At 40.4% G+C, this 18303-nt stretch overlaps 2 protein-coding genes across 2 annotated transcripts in view; one reads left to right on the top strand and one right to left on the bottom strand.

Moving 5' to 3' along the window:
- Positions 1–727: 727 nt before the first annotated feature.
- VAPB (VAMP (vesicle-associated membrane protein)-associated protein B and C) lies at positions 728–7501 on the top strand. Its single transcript, XM_010017962.1, has 4 exons — positions 728–856; positions 3102–3182; positions 4326–4502; positions 6236–7501. Exons 1-4 carry the CDS (start codon positions 728–730, stop codon positions 6392–6394), a joined length of 546 nt encoding a protein of 181 aa, XP_010016264.1. The 3' UTR covers positions 6395–7501.
- Positions 7502–17086: 9585 nt separating this feature from the next.
- Positions 17087–18303, bottom strand: part of APCDD1L (adenomatosis polyposis coli down-regulated 1-like) — a gene marked incomplete at its 5' end in the record, with an annotated part of 3390 nt that continues 2173 nt past the window's right edge. The window contains 1 exon segment of the mRNA XM_010017960.1: positions 17087–17851. Within this exon segment, the coding sequence (XP_010016262.1) occupies positions 17087–17851 (765 nt within the window).

Genomic DNA, 18303 nt, shown 5'->3' with positions numbered 1-18303 from the left:
ACTATATAAATAAATTTTTGAAAAGCACATACCCCCCTTAAACCTTCTGTTCCTTGCTCTCTGCCCCTGAACACAGTCATTTTCTCCATAAGCAAATGCTGGACTGTTTGTGATTTTCGAATGGAGAGAAATAGATTTCTTGCATACCTTTCAGAGGCTAAGTTTATATAGCATTTAACCATAAACTTCCAGCTATAAATTGGTAACAAACTTTCAGCAACTTATTTTTGGAAGAGAAATATTTGCACTTGATAAAACAAATACCATGAGACTCTTAAACTTTGTAGAGGAAATTTTCCATCCTGAGACTTGAACCTCAAGGTTTAAAATGTTTGAGATTGTCTCTGTAGTTTTTCTCAGGAGCCATCAGCAGTAGGTGTACAACTATTTAAAATGCCAGCTTGTTACTTCTGCCCCAAGGAAGAAGGAAAACAGATGCTTTCTTGGAGGATATTTCCCTCTGTCCCAGAAGATATGTAAATTACCCTATTTACTATGAATTACTATTATTATCTCGCCATAGTTTGTATACAGAATATTGTAGCATTATCAGCACTTCCAAAATTCTCAGATAAAAATCTAGACAGTTTGAAGTCTGTTTCTCTTACCTCTTGAAGCTGTTTTGGTCATAACGTACATACAGCTTGAAACCATTTGAATGTTTCTGTTTCTCAAATCTGGTAACTGTATCATCAGTGCATGTCTGCATCAGAGCAATATTAAGATAATGTATTTTGGGGTTTTTCTTGCAGTGATGTTACAGCCTTTTGACTATGACCCTAATGAGAAAAGTAAACACAAGTTTATGGTTCAGTCTATGTTTGCTCCAGCTGATACTTCAGACATGGAAGCAGTAGTAAGTATTGAAATGAATTAAAATGTATTTCTTTACAATTGTGTAATTTTATAAGACCTTTCGTTGTGTTGCCTAAGGGCTGTTGTCAGATCACACCGGAATGATTCTTGAAAGCTTTGCCAGATTTCCATCTCTGCCTGGCAAGGTGTTTTCTGTTTATTTCGAGCTCCAGGAATCTTGTGCTGAAAGACACAATAGGTATCTGTAGTTGCTTCTATAAGACAGTGCTGTCACTAATAAGATACCAAGCCATGAAAAAAAAAATAGTTGTGTTTTTTCCAGTATATAATTTTTTAGAAAGGACAACTTGAACTATATATTCTAAGAACATGTAGAATATATTCTATGTCTGTGGCATGTTTTCACATTTATGCCTCTACTCTCAGACTTGAGTCTTCTCTTGAGCAGCCCCTTTTTCCAGGAGAATGATTTACAAGTACTGCTTTTTTCTTTATACCTATATGGTTTTTATGGCTTAGGTAGATGAAAGGCCCTCATAGACTTTGTCCTGTGGATTACAAAGGAGAGTAACAGAAGCGTGTAGGTGCTGAAGCGAGGAAGGGCAAAAGATGTAGAAATAAGATGTCAGGCTACATTAAGACAACTTGGAAAGGAACAAACCAGTATGTCAACTGATGGCTTTCCTATAACAGCAAAATTTGCTACTGCAAGAAGGCACAAGGAAGCTTTCTCTAGTCTGGCTTTTGTTGGCTTGAGAGAATATTCAGTAGCTAGTGAGGACACAATAAAAAAGAAGAAAAAGGCCATTGCTCTGAAGTGTGGGTCTTGTGTGTGTTTGTATGCATGCGTATTACTTTAAAAAGCCAACCCCAAAAACCTCAGAGTACGTATCATGGCTTTTTTACAGTAGTCTTTACAATATGTATCATCTTTGGAATAGCTTTTCAAAGCTGCGGGACTCTGCAGGGTTAAGAATTTCCTTTCTGAAAGAGATTTATGGAACTATACTTGTTTAATGGCCTCAAAATAAGATCCAGTGGGAAAAACAGCAATAGTAATAAAATGCCTGCATCACTCGAAAGATAAGCCAGGCTGCCTTTCTTTCTAAACCTTTTAATTTTTATGAGTTACTTTATACCATGAAAAATGTTATTCTGCTAGCAACGAACATTTTCTAGGACCTAGGTGACCCTTCCAATTTTCCAGAGCTCTACAGACCAATATGATTTCTTTTCCTGTACCACTTTATCATTTCTCAGCTTTGTTACCACTCTCCATGTCTCTTCCTATTCTGGATAAACAGGTGAGACAAATTACTGCAGTACTATAAAGCTTTCAACACTTCACGGGCAGCCAAGGAGCTCGAAATACAACTCTGACTTTAGCCACAGAAGATCTGAAGTATGATTCTGCTATTTAGGATGAGTCAAATACTTACTCAGGTTTCACAGGGGTTAGCCATGATCTGACACCTACTTGAGATATGCTGAGCAATACCATGCTACCAGAAGTAGGGTCAAAGTGAAGAAAAGCATGAGAGAAATCCAGGATGTAAATGTGTACGCTGCTTGCTGTGTATCACTACTATGAATCAGGCCTCTCAGTTCAGGGTTACAGCTGATATTGAGCAAAGATTTATAACTGTTAATCCTTATTAAAAATATTGAAAGGGAACTTGTTTATGGTAGACTCCCTAGTTGAAGGGTAGAGAAGGACGAGAGGGGAAACTATCCCTTTCTATGTGTTGCGCATCTGTTATTATTATTTAGACATTGATGCTGAAAAATAGGGAGGTGGAAAACAAGGATGGGGAAGAACAGTTCTGTAGCTCATACCAGTCAGGAAGAAAACCTCATGTGGAATTTGAAAAGCAGGAACTCTGCTGAACAAAGACTTCAAAACTAACATTTACTGATTAGAGGTTTTGTTACCTTTCCCTTCCTTTAATGCACCCCTCTTTTATTTTTTTGCTTTTTCCCCCTAAATCAGGACCATAGCTCCCCCTATCTATGCTCGTTACTCTTACACAGTTCCCAGTTCCCTCATAAATTACCTATGGGTTTTTTTCTGACTACTTAGAATTATTTCCTTCATAGTATCTGGTCTTCCTTTGATGCTTCTCAGTTACACATTTGGTTTAATTTTCATCATCTAATGGTAACATGATAAACACCTGTGGGTTTTTTGTAAGATGATGGTATTTTCTTATCTCATGAACTGCATTTTTCATCTGCCTTTATTATACTGATATGTTTAATATTAAATTAATAATAAATTATTCTAGTGGAAAGAAGCAAAACCAGAAGAACTTATGGATTCGAAGCTTAGGTGTGTGTTTGAGCTACCAGCAGAAAATGACAAGCCTGTGAGTATTTCAAACTGCATATTGAGTGTTTTGACATAATACCACAATAAATCATGTAAAATGGCATGTTTATACAGACAGCTATATAAGCAAAAGACAGAACCATCTCTTTCACTGCCTGGATGGCATCACCTTTTGAAAACACAGTATAAACTATTTAAAAATTTTAGCGATGCTTAATGTAATGAGCAGATAATTTGAACAATGTAAGTGCAACACTAGCCCAAGTCTTTGAGGTGATCTGTTGTCATTTAGTGAAAGACTGCAGGATAAAGAATATTCTTTTAAAAATTGAAAGATTGTGATTGATGGTCATAAAGCTGAGAGTTTATCCTGAAGCAGGTGTAACTGTCAGCAGTATTAATTTGCCTGTCCAACACTCCCTTTTGGCTTCCTTGATACAACACTGATTTTAGCAAGTAAATAGGCAGAAAGCTAGTAAGGAAGACACAGCTGCAGTTGGGGATTATGTTGCTATTAGCAGCTATAATATTGCAGGATCCTTTTTTTTTTAGGGTAGTGAATGCATTAATTTTTAATGGAAGTATGTAGTGTCAAATATAGAACTGATAATGGAGAGAATAAACTGAGAAATGTTTCCTAGCAGGTAGGTGCTGAATGCACAATTGTTCTGTCTTTCACTGGGCAGCTTGTAATTCCGATTGTTATAATGTCACCGAGATGAAGAGTTGACAACCAGCTCTGGGAAGTGAATAGAGAGAGAACCGTAGCACAGCAGGCAGGTAGCTCCTGGCAATGCCCTGGTTCCTTTTGGAACCAGGAGCTGCTTTTGTTTGTGCTTGGGGAGGGAAAGGCTAGGAGAGCACTAACACTCCATAAGAAGACCATGAGCAAATAAGTTCCCGCTCACATTGTATAGTCTAAGGATATTTCCTTTCCTATGTATGCGGGGACTGAAAAGTCGAGGTCATTCTGTCTGCACTTACAGTTGCTGATCTAGTGTTTTTTGTGGAACAGAAATGGGAAGTAAAGGTTACAGAAAGAAAAATGCTGTTTTATTTCTTTTGATACAGGCACGTGTCAGGTGTGCAAAGGCAATTTTACACGATTCTCCTCCTAAATATCAGGTGTGTGGTGTGGTGTTAACAACTAACCAAAAATCACTCTGTCCTTTTTTAACAGCATGACATAGAAATAAATAAAATTGTATCCACAACTGCAACAAAGACAGATTCCTCTGTAATGTCTAAATCAATAAGTTCTTCTTTGGATGACACTGAAGTTAAGAAAATAATGGAAGACTATAAGAGGCTTCAAGTAGAAGTTCAGAGGTTACGGGAGGAGAATAAACAGTTTAAGGTAAAGATACTTTTTTATTTTTTTTCCAGAGTTACCCCTTTCCTGAAAAAGAAGCTTTCAACTTAAAGGTTTGGTTCCCTGACCTTGGCATGATATTCTAATATTGTCTGTAAATTAAAAGATAATTTAGGTTTTTCCTCTATAAACTGAGGAAAAAATGTTGAAATCAATGCTCCCTTTGAAAGGGGCGTCCAAGTTGTGCAGTCAGAGAAACTGATTGGGTAGCAAGGTAGTTAATTCCTTCTCTTTTTTTTTTTTTTTCTTCTTTTTCCACCTGTTTTTCTCAGTCTGAAGTAAGCATTCAGTGTTGGATCTGCCCCTGTTCTCTCAAACTGATGGGAGCTTGAGGGCAGTGTTGTGCAAATGCCGTTTTAGTAATTGCATGTACAATACATACATGATACAATACAGTTAAAATGACCAAAGTGAGACACATTAATAGGAAATATGCTTCCTATCAAATCCAGCACATTGCTGTGAAATCAAATAAATGGGAAGCCTTTAACACCATGCTGAGAAACTCTTTTTACAGCAGTTTCATTTGTTGTAAATGCCTAGATCACAGATAATGGCATCAGTGAAAATTTGGAATTTGTGCCTATTGGAGCTCAGTGAAAGGAGCTCTGTTCTGGCAGCACTCGTGCTGCTTGGCTTGGCTGATGCATAAAGGAATTCTTTAGACATTTGTAAAACAGTTTTGTTCTGCACATAGAATTAACAATGTATATAGGTGAGACACAACCTTCTCCTTGTGTTCTTGCCCCTTTAAATTCAAAAGTGAGAAACACTGACATACTCTGAGCCTTTAGAGTTTCACTTATCTGACAATTTTTAAGGCTGCAGTAACTTTTTATTATTTTATTAGGTATTTGTTATGTATAGACTTGAGGCTTTTGCTTCAGTATCTTATGCTTTTGCAATATAATACTGTACCACATAAAGTCTAACACTACTGCTTTGGCTGTATACAAGTTAGGTCACAAAAGGCTCATTTTGCTGTCTCCTAAAGTGCTCTGTGTGTGTGTGTAATGGAGTGTGCTAACACACAGCTGTGCTGCACAACAGTTTACATCAAGATGTGGGGAACATAGTCTCCACTGGAAATGATACTATCTGGTGTTGTTTTATCTGTTGTCTCATACATCTTTAAATTGAGAGAGCTGTCAAACTCACACCAAGAATATATCCTAATTAGTGCCATTAGTTTCATGTCAAAATGTCAGCATTAATATGATGGGGGAAATAGATTTCCTTTCAAATGATGATAAAATTTGCTTGTGACACCTAACTAGGTGAATGATGAACATAACTGGCTTAAAGATGCATATTTTTCACAACCGATTTTAGCTATACTGAAAAGCATTTTCCCCAGCAGTGCTGTATTTGCTTACAGAGCAAGAAAAGCACCTTCATACCATTCCTTCCATCATTGCTTTTGAAGATCTGGAGCTCTCTGCAGACTTTGGACAAGGCTTCCTCGTTTCTTCCCCTGTTACCTTAGTCAGCAGGAGAAAAATTCCAAGAGCATGTGGATTTTGCTCTGCTAGTCAAGTAGATACAGAATTCTTTTCCTACCTCACTACCCTTTCCTTGTCAGGATTATTTAGGAAATAAGAGTTCTAAATTAGCTGTAAATTAGCTTTCACCTGTGTTATTATGCCCACCTAAAATAAATATGATAAGGGAGAATATTTCAAGCTGTTTTTCAGTAGAAATAATCTCTCTTCCTTTAGGAAGAAGATGGACTGCGGATGAGGAAGGCACCCCAGACAAACAACCCAATATCTGCTTCTGCAGCTGCTGTCAAGGACGAAGGGTTCAGCTCCAGACTACTTGCTTTGGTGGTTTTGTTCTTTGTCTTTGGTGTAATTATAGGAAAAATAGCCTTGTAGAGGCAGCATGCTGGAAATTGTAAATTGGTTTGATGGTTCTGCCATATCATTGGATTAAATTTATTCATAACAATGTTTAAAAAAAAAACTTAATGTATGACATCTCACAGGTCTTGCCTTTAAATTACCCCTGCACAAATACTATGTAACGTAATCTAGAAAGTTTAAAATGTACAATGAGAGGATGAATGAAAGAGAATATGCTTCAGTGATGAAGGGGGGAGAAAATCACGATTTAACACTACAATGGAATATTGTATATGTCATTTTAAACATTCTTAGACCCTGGTACATGTTGCTGGATGACCTCTTTTTAAAAAAAGGAAAAAAAAAAGGAAAAAAAAAAAAGGAAAATAGAAAAAACTCTTCCTCCACTGCTGGAGCTGGCCCTATTGGATGTTTGGAGCTGGGTTAGGCAGGAGGTGTTGATAAACTTCTGTAAAATACATTAATCCACCATTCTGCTCATAAATTTAACAGTTTCTGTCAGTGTCTTCAACTCTGTGCAAGTTACCGATTTCTTGGCACTTAAATGAATTGTGAGAAACTGAAAAGAATTGTATGTGGCAATGCTGAATGTGCTAGGCATCATTAAGAGGCATATTGACTGGTATGACGCTCATTTGGAATAAAGGTCAATGCCTTGTTCTCATAAAGGGACCAAGCTACATTGCTGTTGGTTCATTTAGCTGAATGAAAATGTTATTCAGAGATGTTTAATGCATATTTAACTTATTTAATGTATTTCATCTCATGTTTCCTTCTTGTCACAAAATTGACTAATACTATATGGTATGAAAAGGCACCTGTTTAAAGCCAGTGACTAGAACTAAAAATTTGCTGCTGTAGTGATGCGAGATTCTTCTGCCTCCTGGTGTTTTGGGCACTACACCATTGTTGGGAGTTTTGATTATCTGAGCATTGGAGAAACAGTGGTCAGGAAACTGGTTTTGTATGTAAATAAGTCTAGGGGAAAAAAAATATTAGTAGTAAACTAGTCCTATGCCGTAAAAGACCAATCCTGTTTGACTATGTAGCATCTTAAAAAAAAAAAAAAAAAGAAAAAAAAAGAAAAAAAAAGAAAAGAAATTAAATAAAGCCCCCAAATTAATGTTTCCTTTGTTACTTTTGTCATGTTCTCACAGCCTTAGAGGGGGGGAGAAAACAGTATTCTCTGTCAACTTAGTTTATGGCATAAGGAAAGCCTTGTTCCAGGATGATTTATTGTTTTTTCCAGCCTAATCTTAAAATCCATCCAAACCACCCCATCCTGAGCCTGACACACGTAAGTGTTGTTCAGAGCAACCGTCCTGACTGCTGAGGTACAAGGTAACTTCCCATTTTTCAGTTTAGCTGGGTGCAGTAGTGAAGATGCTTAGTAACATGTTGAAAGTAAGGTTAAGGTAATCTTGTTCTAAGCATACTTTTACTACAAAATACATAATGTGTTTTAACGTGTTGAACTTCAGTAGATGACGCAACTTTCGAGCAGGTAAAATCCTGTATATTCTTAGGTAAGGTCCAAAAACCATCGGCAACAAGTTTTCATAGCACCTTTCAGGTTTAAGATAGGTCTTTTAGAAGTGACTTCTTTCATTCCTTCATTATTCCTGTGTTTTCGTGGAAAAACTGTTCAGTTTGCAACCTGTCTGCCACACTTGTTGACCTTTATATTTGTTCCACTTGTGTCTCAAGGGTTTCCTGCTTTGCAAGTGCAAAGAAGTGAAATTTTATGTGATGTTTAATGAGAAAGTAGGAGGAAAAAAATCTTCACTGGTGTGTTCAGCTTATGAACACAACTCTGGCAGTACCTGCAGAAGATTCAGCTGAAATGAGAGGGGTATCTTCAGCATTTTAAAATGCGAGTGCCTTGTCTGCTCAGGATGGAAGTGACAAAGCTATTCAAGTATGCCTGTAAAGGGCAGAGGAGATGGGAGATGAGCTGGAAAGAACGAAGCAGCGAGATCAGAATGACAAATTGGGCACAACTGATCAAGAAAAAGATGCTTTCTGGGCAGTAGAAGGTAAAGAGAACTTTTATATGAAACACTTTAAAAGAACCTTTTCAGAAAGACAAGGTTATAAGTGATGTTGCAAAATTAGTTTTCATGGCTTTGAAGATTGTGTTTGAGAGAACCTTTACTGAAGGGAGGTGGAGCTATCCAGTATTTTTTTAAGAGGCTATAAATATATTGATATCACTAAAATGTGTTATCAGAAAAGCTGAATTCCTAATTTGCTTTAAGCAAAAAGAGCCCTGTGAGAGCCCTTTGTTTTGCTGAAAAACTGCCTCAAAAAAGTTTGTGGGTTTTTTTTTGTTTTTGTTTTTGTTTTTTTAAGAAAAGGCCGTATGCAGGGCACCAGGGGAGGATTGAAGCTTTGAACTGGCCTCTTGTGAGTGTATCTATAATAATATTGCAGGGCAATTTTACACACACTGTTAGCTACCACAGTGGACTTGGCTGGCACAGCCAGCTCCCAGCTGAAGGGGAAAGCCAGCAGAATGTCCATTTTCCTTCCAGTGTTCAGTAGTCACTTAGTGATCTGTGACAGCTTGGAACTTTAAATCGTTTGTGAGCGAAGTCATCCCTGTTGTTCGCACTCCAGGGTTATGAAGAGGTCTCGGAAAACACTCTCATGCTTTGCTAGATGCCTTACAAATGTGTGATCAAGGAGACCAGCAAACAGAGGACTGTAGTTAAGGATCTGTTGGCAACAACTGTAGCCTGCAGTTGGGCTGACCCCCACTATCAGTCCTGAACAAGACTGCTAAATTAACTGCTCATCTGGAACTTAACAAAATTCTGAGGTCTTTCCTCACTGTTTCTGACAACAGCTGACCAGACAGTAGCACTGAATTGTCAGGGTAATGCTTTGCTTTTGCTGAGCTTAAAATAAAATGACTTAAGAGTGGAATCCTTAGTACCTGTCTGGTCAACCAGATACTTCTTCCATACACAGCAGAAAGAAATCTAAGGATGTTTTTTCTTGTGAGGTTCCTAAAAAGCCTGTCTGTAGACAGACTACAAAACCATATTGGATGGATGTTCTAAAGCCACCTGGATCCTTTGTAAGTTGTTCCTTACATGGTGACACCAGAGCCAGTGTTTTCATGAAGTATTCACAAGAAGTGAATTATTCTGTAGGGCATTGTGTATCTTCAGAAGTTATGCATGAAACATAGTTTCCAAATAAGATTGTCTGGTATCCTTGCACAACACCCGATCTTAGAAAACTGAAACTGATACATGATGGTAGAAATCAAGATATTCCTTAATCTAATTATTGCCCTTACTATTATTTTAAGATGCCCAGTTGCATATACACTTACTGTTAATTTTTGTAGGATCTGGTAGAGGCTGCTTAGGTAGCCTTCATTTTATGGAGCTGTACGCTCCTGTCTGCACTCTTTGGCCAGATTTGGTATAAATAGATACCTAAAATGTCTTGAAGCCTCGTGCTGGGAAGTGAATGCAGAATGGTGTCTGCTATTTTTATGTAGTTATCCACATCTTAAAGCAAATATTCCATGCATGAATGATCATAACTATTGCTCTGCAGTGGCAGTTGTCAGCTATGACTGCACAACTGCAACAGTTGCATATGCAAGCCAAGCACCCAGCTTCAAGTTAGTGTTGAATAGCCTTAGGGATTGAAGAGCAAGATAATACCATGTGTGTCACATTGAGAGGGATTGATGTACCAGAGTGTAATTTTCTAAAAATACAGGGTTGTAATAGCTTGATGGTGGTATTCCATGTGACTTTTTTGTCCTGAAATGCTGTCAGTGGGATAAAGTTGGAACCTCATTTTGCAAATGGCTAGTTTCTTCTCACCGTTAAACTATAAAGTTTCTATTCGCTGCACACGTAAAATTGCAATTCTAATTGTAATCTTGACTTAGCAGTCAGCATATTTACAGTGTGTGTATTTACATACACACAATAATGGATTGTTAATGTCTCGAGATACTTGATGTTGCAGTTGCCTGATGAAAAAAACTTCATCCCTTTAGCAAATGTGTATGACATTTTCATCTCTTCATCGGAACACCTCCTTAATTCTTGAGCACAGCAGTGACTTAACTGTAGTATTCTAAGTGTTTGAAACTATACTTCTCTTGCTCTACATGATGTCCTGAAATGCCATATCCTGAATTCTGTTTTCTATATAAAGTAATTGAGAAACAAACACAACCAAAATCCCTCTGTTTGAAATTAAAGAACATGTGAAACGAGCGCGCTGAACTTCATGTTTGTTGTGGCTGTGTTACAGCTGCAGTACTGCTTCACAGCGGTGCTGGAGCAGCCTGGGGTGGGAGAGCTGCTTTTTCATTGTTCGAAAATGGGTTAGATACATTACCCAAATCCTCAAGTGAGCAAGTTGAGAAGGGACAGGTGGTGAGTGAATTTCAGTTACATACTTGAGATACTTTTTTTTTGGAGCCAGAAACACTAATATAAAAAGAAGAAAGTAATCTCTGGAGGAGTGAGATTAGTACAGTGCTGTATGTGGAAGTTGCTATTCTTTGTAATCAGATACATACCTACAAATAAATTTACTAATTAGAAAATATGTGTGTAAACCAATGTTTAGGCATTTTACAAAGAAAAGCAAATACTGAGCAAGGCTGGTTGCTCATAGAGTGAAACCTAGCAGTTCTGTAGATACAAGGATGACTGGGGGATGCAATGCTGGTGTAAATCATCTGTTACTGTTAGATAAATAGTGGGATTTATTGTTCAAGCAGGGCAGTGCTGATCCTTTGACCATGTCCAATTAAGATTTCTTTATGTTATGCTGACAGCCTCGTGTATACTGAATCACTTTGTCTAATGGGTCAGTGCAAAAGTGACATTACTCATTGTGCTGTTATTAACTTCTGTTTTGATAAGCTTCAGAGGACAAAGTAATTGTGTGTTTCCACTACTCATATTTGCTTAACTATAAAATTTGTTTGTTTTATTAATGGGTTGATTTTTTTTTTACTGGATAAATGTAGATTATTTTTTAAAGTAACACAAGTACCAGCCAGAAATCTCTTACATGTAATTCTCTACTGAGCGTGCACTTGTGCACTTCCACACGCCTGTATACCTGTCATTTACTCCGCTCTTTCTGTGGCATATTTCCTTTCACAGAACTGCTTTCATGTGTATTTTGAAGAGTAAATCTTTTGAAAACTTCACTAAACTTCCATGTAGATCTTTTTGCCTCCCAGTCCAGCCCTAAGTTCGTCCTGAAGCTTCTGCATGAGCGAGAACTACATGAGCACAGAAACAAGGCTGCTTTTCCTTGAAGCAAGCTTGAACGTTGGATCTTTCCTCCTATGATCTGTCATTAGAAAATGGTCTTTTCCAGATGGCAAAACAAAAGAAGTTAAGAAAACAAATGAATTAAGAAGAATTAATTGAAACTGCATATTACAAGTTGACATTATACATCTGGCATTTCTGTTTATGTTTCTGCATCGGTACGTTTCATTCTTCTTTAATAAGTTCCTAATTTTGTGATTTTTTTTTTCCCCCAACATTTTGAAGTGCCTGTGAGGAACTGAAGAACAGTCTGTGATATTGTTCCCAGTTTAGCTGTACTTCATTTTTTTTTAATCAAATCTTTTTCTTCGGTGGATAAACTCACAAGATTAGAAAAGCCTCTTGAATTCCCTCATGTTTGAGTTGGCAAAGTTCCCACATGCAATTATCCACACACAGCTACTTTTAAAAGACCTTTATGAAGCCTGCACAAAGTCAAGCACTCAGAAGTTAGGAAATGGCAAAACCAAGTTTGTGCACTGTTACTTTGGCCACTTTCTGTGACTACAAGGCAGTACCCAATCAAGCCTTCAGTGCCGGGTCGAAAAGTGAGCTAAGGCTGCCCAGAAATTGTCTAAAACTGCCTCGCTTCGTGTGCCTGACCTTAAGTTCTCTTAAAATACATCTAATTAGATTTATAAAAGTTGAACTGTTGAACTTAAAAAATGGCATTGTGGTATTAGGTGTAACCCACGTGTGTGTCGGGATGGAATCCTTTATGTCCTGCTTATGGACATCCATTCTTGACCCAAGCATCTGATGTAGTAACTCTGAGCTGAAGCAGCAATATCAGCTTTCACATTTCACTGGGAGGCCACATGCAAGTGTGACTGGAGCCAGGAATTTTTGCTTCAGTTCTGAGCCCAAAAGAGTGTTTCTGTGAAGACTGCAGACTCTCCTGCCCAGTTCCTTTCCTGATCTATCCTGCCTGAGCTGTCACACTGCACTCCATTCCCTCCCTCAGCCATTTGATTCAATTGAAGTCATCCTTGTTCCTTCCCTGCTCCTTGCCAAAAAATCAGACGTTCAGATGAGTGTCCCTGAATGGTTTCTCTTCTCTGCTGCCTGTTTGCTTTCCAGCTCAGTCTCTTTGTTCCCATTGCCCTTCCAGTCCTGCCTGTCCTGGACTCCTGGCCAGCGGGAGCACTGGGTGGCTGCACCCAAGCTGCCCATTGGCACATCATGTCCAGTCTGGTTCCCAGCCCAGGTAACCACTCACCTTCCTGCTTCCTCTTTGAGAAATCTGTTCCTTTTTCCTCTTCACTCTGTGTAGAGTTTGGAGCAATGAGTCTTGTCAGCCACCTCCTTTCTGTCTCCTTTCTGCTGTTGCAATGCAGCATATTTATAGTGAATAAGAGGCTCATACTCAGTGTGGATTGCTTATCAAATGAAGCACTGGCTCAATGCTGTTAATACATCCAGAAGTGAATTGATTTTGTGTGTGTGTGTTTTGTTTAAGAATTGTTTAGGAAATCTAGAGTCCAAAATATGTTCTAAGGTGATTTAAACGGGGCCATGAAGATGGCTATCCAGTAGTCAGGACTAACGTTCATAGTGTGTGTCCCAGACCTGTTTTTCTAATGCAGTGTTAGACATGAAACGTGAAGCTATTTGGATTTGTCTTGTTCTTGTCAGATAGAGATGAATTAATAGAGAACTAGGAGTTTGGAATCCTGATGGTTGAGTGAAGCATACAGCCATGCAGGCTGCTAACAGTGTAACTGGTACTTCAAAAGGCCATAGCTGAGCAAATTTCGTATCAGATCTGGTAGTGAAGAAATTAATGGAAAACTGAACTAGATTGGGCAGTTTTCAAAGAGAAAGGTATTAAAGGACCAAAAATCCAGTAATTTTGCTAACTGCCCACCCTGTTTCAGTGGTGAAATGAAGGAAAAAATTAGATGTAAAGTCATGTAAAACAAGTAAGGAAAAGGGAAGCAGACAGAAATCAACTCAAAATGAGTTACGGAAAAAAATAATAAGGAAAGCAACAGCCAAAGGAAAAGAAAACTGGGTTGGAGTGCTTGGAGAGGCTGATAAAGAGCCAAAGTTCAGAAGAAATCTTTGTGGTAGGATAAGGACCACTGCTAGATGCATGTGATGCTGGTGCTAGTGGTGATGTGAGAGAACTGGCAAAGTGATGTCATTCATTGGCAATGTCTAGTAATAAAAATTAGCACATTTAAGTTCAGTGGGTGTAGAAACCTTGTGTCATTGTCTCTAAGGGCAGTCCGTGACCTGCTGATGTGAAGGATGGCAGCTGGGACAGGACGGCCCAGGCACAGTTCTTGGCCAGCTTGGCACCCAGGGAAGGGATGAAAAAGGAGATGGGGTGAGTGAAGGAGCAGAGTTTAAGTCAGTTGATTCTTTGTTTTTCGGTTTTCTTTTTACTCAGAGTGAACTGAGTATATCCACCCCCCACAACGCTTGGTGTTCTCTGACAATCGCATTTCAAAAGTGGGTATTCAAGGAGAACCAAAATGAAATGGGGATGCTCACAGAAGGGTCCTGCTGGGACCAGACATGATTCAGTGGTTCCAGATCACTACTGGAAACGTACAAAATCCCTACTGATAAGATGTTACCGTGACAAAAATACCCAGGCCCAGAGTGAGTGAGAGCTTCACACGTGTTCCAGCGCAGTCCCAGGATAAAAGACTAATGAGTAAGAATGTGTTCTTGTCTTTAATTACTGTTAGGCAGTAAGTGATTATACTTGTGTATGTCTCAGCTGTGAGAGTTGGGAATTTGGGATGCAGTTTGGATATTTACATTTTAAAAGAGAAGCTGAGTAATTGGAATGGATGCAAAACAACAAAAAAAGATTCAAAAATTACTGGTGGAGTGTGAAAATGCCTTAGAGAGGCTGAGAGAGAACTCAGATGGCTGAGTTTAGCTACCAGAATTGGGAATACCGTGATTACAGTGCACAGGTACCTTCACGAGGAGAAAATACTGAACACTGCAGCTCTCTGATCTTAAAAAGAGCAACACAACGCCAAGCACTGACTGGCAGTGGGAGCCAGGCCAATTCCAATTGGAAAAAGGCACAAACTCTTATAGAGAGAATAACTGTGTAATTTAGGAATGTTTCTTCAAAAAACTGTGAACAGAACAATAAAAGTTATGATATTTATGCAAATAGCTTTTTCATGGCTTTTTTTACTTTCAGAAGTATATTTAAGTGGGGGAGGAGGGTGGGAACAGGACAAAGAGGCTCCTGGTGAAGCTTCCATAGGAGAGTCAGTCAGCAGAGCCCACCCGTGGTGCAGAGCTGTGTGTGAGCATCTGGAGCCAGCTGTGGGAGGAGGTGGGACCTTTCTCAAGTGCCTGTTACGTACATTGTGATGTTGTCTTGTCACTTCTTACATCATGTTAATCCCACCACCACCCTGAAAGCGTCTGTGGTCTTGGAGGAGTTTTTTACACCATGTGGTATCTGAACACTTGCTTTGTAAATGAAAAACAAAAAAGTATCTGCACACAAATCTCATTCTTGGGAGTAAATACAGGGCAGGAATTGCCTTCCCACTCTTCCACCCACCCTCCAAAGACAGCAGAAGGCATGTTCTTGCGATGGACATCTTTGGGTTCTGCAGGAACATGTAACATTGCTGACTGGAGTCACAGGAACCTTTGCTCCAGGCTGTGGCGGGTGCCTGCTCTGGCATGGTGATGGGAAGCTGCTCTGCTGAAAAGAAAGTCCTGCCACATGTATGGTTTATAGAGATGTGGCTGTGCTGCCCCAGACATGCCCCAGCTTAGAGCATCTTAACACGGACATCCCAAAGGAGATGCCACATTCTGCAAGATTCACTTCCAGCTCATCAAACTGGATCTCCACATGGTAGCAGGCAACAAAACCCAACAACTCTTAGAAGCAGGGAGATACTTTGCCTGCTGAACTAACCCCTGGAGAAGTCTCCTCCTCCAGTGATGGCAGAGGGAACCAAGGCGAGGTAGCCAAGCTTGGCCTTTGTGTTTCACCTTAAAAGTAATGTGCATGATTAATATTAGATCATGCCAGGAACATGCTGACAACATTTATGTCACAATTGTACGCATTTAATAAGCATCTCATTTGAATTACTTGTTAATGTACAGATCCCTCAGAAGTATTTTTGTGTTATAAACCCCATAATTTATCTAAGTATACAAGCTTCAAGTTCGTACATACAGCATTAAGAAGGTAGCTATTGCATAGCTGGTTTAACAAAATACCCTTTGTGAGTAAGATATATAGGCTTATTTGGAAAAGATTTAGCTGCTGGGAGGAGGGCTTCTTTCTCCATGTCAGTTATATGCTTCTTAGGTGCAGCAGACAGGGAATTTAATTTCTTAGTTTGTCCTTCTTGTCAGTAGAAATCAGTTGGACCTGACTGTGCTCTTGAGTATCTGCTCAGCCCATCATTCACTAGAGGCAGATTTATAAAGCATCTCTACAGGAATGAGGCTGGAAGTGACATTTTGATTGAAAGGAGAGCTGGATTAACAACTGCTATGCCAGTAGACTTCCTAAAAGGGAGCCTGTAAAATACATGGCCTGAAAGACTTGCCAGTGATCTATTGCTCCACTTGGTGTGTGGCGAGTGGAGTCACAGCGGCCGGCAGTGACCCGGGGCAGTGCTGAGGTACTGAAGCACAGGCCAGTCCTGCACTGGAAAGCCAGGATAATGCAGCAAGGACGCAGTGTCTGCAGCTGGGTAATGCTGAAGGTTGGAGCGTTCTCCTTTTACTGTGTCTTCTTTTATGACCAGGGTAATGCTCTGCCAGGGCTGCCGTCTGTGAGTGGCAGATTGTGCGTCGCATCTTTGTGTGTGTGTACATGCACACAAGAACCGCAGAAGATGTCTGCAAGCTGAGAAAGGCATGATTAACTGCACCCTTATCAAGAACCCTTGCCAACTGTTTTATCTATTGCTGCCTGACTCTGCAGATTAAATATGCAAGAGCAGCAATAAGGAGTATGATGGGAGGGAACTTAAACTCAGAGAAACTCAGCAGCCGACGCTTTGGATGTTTGAATTACATCTGAATCAAGCTCTTGATTAAATCTTAGCAATGTCAAAAGCTTAAAGCAGCAACTGTAATTGATGTCGCTTTTCCCCCCCCTCATATTGCTAAATTATCTATTGCAACGTGCAGCGCATCCGTGTCACTACATTAAAATTGTAGGCAAAGAGGGGAGATGAGGCAATAAAGCCACAGGACAAACAGCATGTAGTCAGGCGTATCTGCGTGGCTTCACTCACTGTTGGTTGTTTTTAAAGAGTTTCCAGATCTGAAAAAAACTGCTTCCATATGTGCTCATTTGAAGGATATAAAATCACACTAGCACCAAGACTATCTGAATTCTGTGCTGTACCTCAATAGGTAACTAGTCCCATCTTAAAAACAGAAGTGCTATAAACAATAGAAAGGCCACAGGCAAAGGTTTTAGTGCTTCATTCCCATTAGCATCCTTTTTTCCCAAGTACTTTAGACTAACATAGTTAGAGAATTCCTCTGGCGCTGCAGCGCACTGAATCAGAGGTGCCTGATAGGAGGTGGGCCGCTTGTCCGGGCGGTCGGGGCTGGAGCCGTCGGTGGGCCTCTCGCCGATGTACAGGAGGCTGCGCTCCTTCGCGTCTTGCTCCGTTTTGAATAGTTCGTACTCTGTGTGGGGCAGCCTGATGCCCAAAGCCAGGCACCCGTTCGTGGGTGTTATATCCTGCTCCCCCCCAGTGCTCCAGGAGCCGGCCAGCCCACAGCTTCCAGGTTCGGAGGAGTTCAGCATCGTCGCCGTCACCGGGTCCATCGGTGTCACCCGAGCCTGGGTGACTTTAAAAGCCAGCTCTGTGCCACCTTGCACTTTGGAGGAGGGGATGCCCTCTGTGTAATGCCCAGATGCGTAGATGGTGAAAGTCGGCTGTTTACAGAGCGGGTCGGAGTAGTGGTAGTAGTAACCTTCCCAAGTGTGGTTGTTACCGTGAAAGATGAAGTACCTGGTCAGGAACAGCACCGCGGGTCTCACCTCGCAGTGGGTGCTCACCCAGCTGCCGCTGAGCTGCATCGGCAGCTGCGCTCGAACAGGCAGTATGGGCGGGTGATGCTCATCTGCTCGGTAGATAATCCCACAGGCAGGGCAAGGATGCACGTGGTGCTGTACAGACAAAAAAAATAAACTGGTGAGCAAAAAACCCTTTCAGGATCTTTAAAAAGCTCAAACTTCCCTTTTCCACTCCAGGATGTTCAACAGCAGTGAACCTGGCCCAAGACATCCAAGCAGATTAAATGAGATAAAGCGCTGCCCTGGCTCTTTGCTATTCTGGTCCGCTGGGAAGGACAGCGAGGTCTGTGCCCTGAGGCTGTGCTCTGCCCAGCGAAGGGCTGCTGAGGACAGGCTGCAGGTCTTTAAAAAGCTCAAACTTCCCTTTTCCACTCCAGGATGTTCAACAGCAGTGAACCTGGCCCAAGACATCCAAGCAGATTAAATGAGATAAAGCGCTGCCCTGGCTCTTTGCTATTCTGGTCCGCTGGGAAGGACAGCGAGGTCTGTGCCCTGAGGCTGTGCTCTGCCCAGCGAAGGGCTGCTGAGGACAGGCTGCAGGGAAA

Source organism: Nestor notabilis, unplaced genomic scaffold (genome assembly GCF_000696875.1).
Source record: "Nestor notabilis isolate BGI_N333 unplaced genomic scaffold, ASM69687v1 scaffold31527, whole genome shotgun sequence".
Classification (NCBI taxonomy): domain Eukaryota; kingdom Metazoa; phylum Chordata; class Aves; order Psittaciformes; family Psittacidae; genus Nestor; species Nestor notabilis.
The sequence above is the reverse complement of the archived record's forward strand: the minus strand, read 5'-3'. Positions and strand labels throughout refer to the sequence as shown.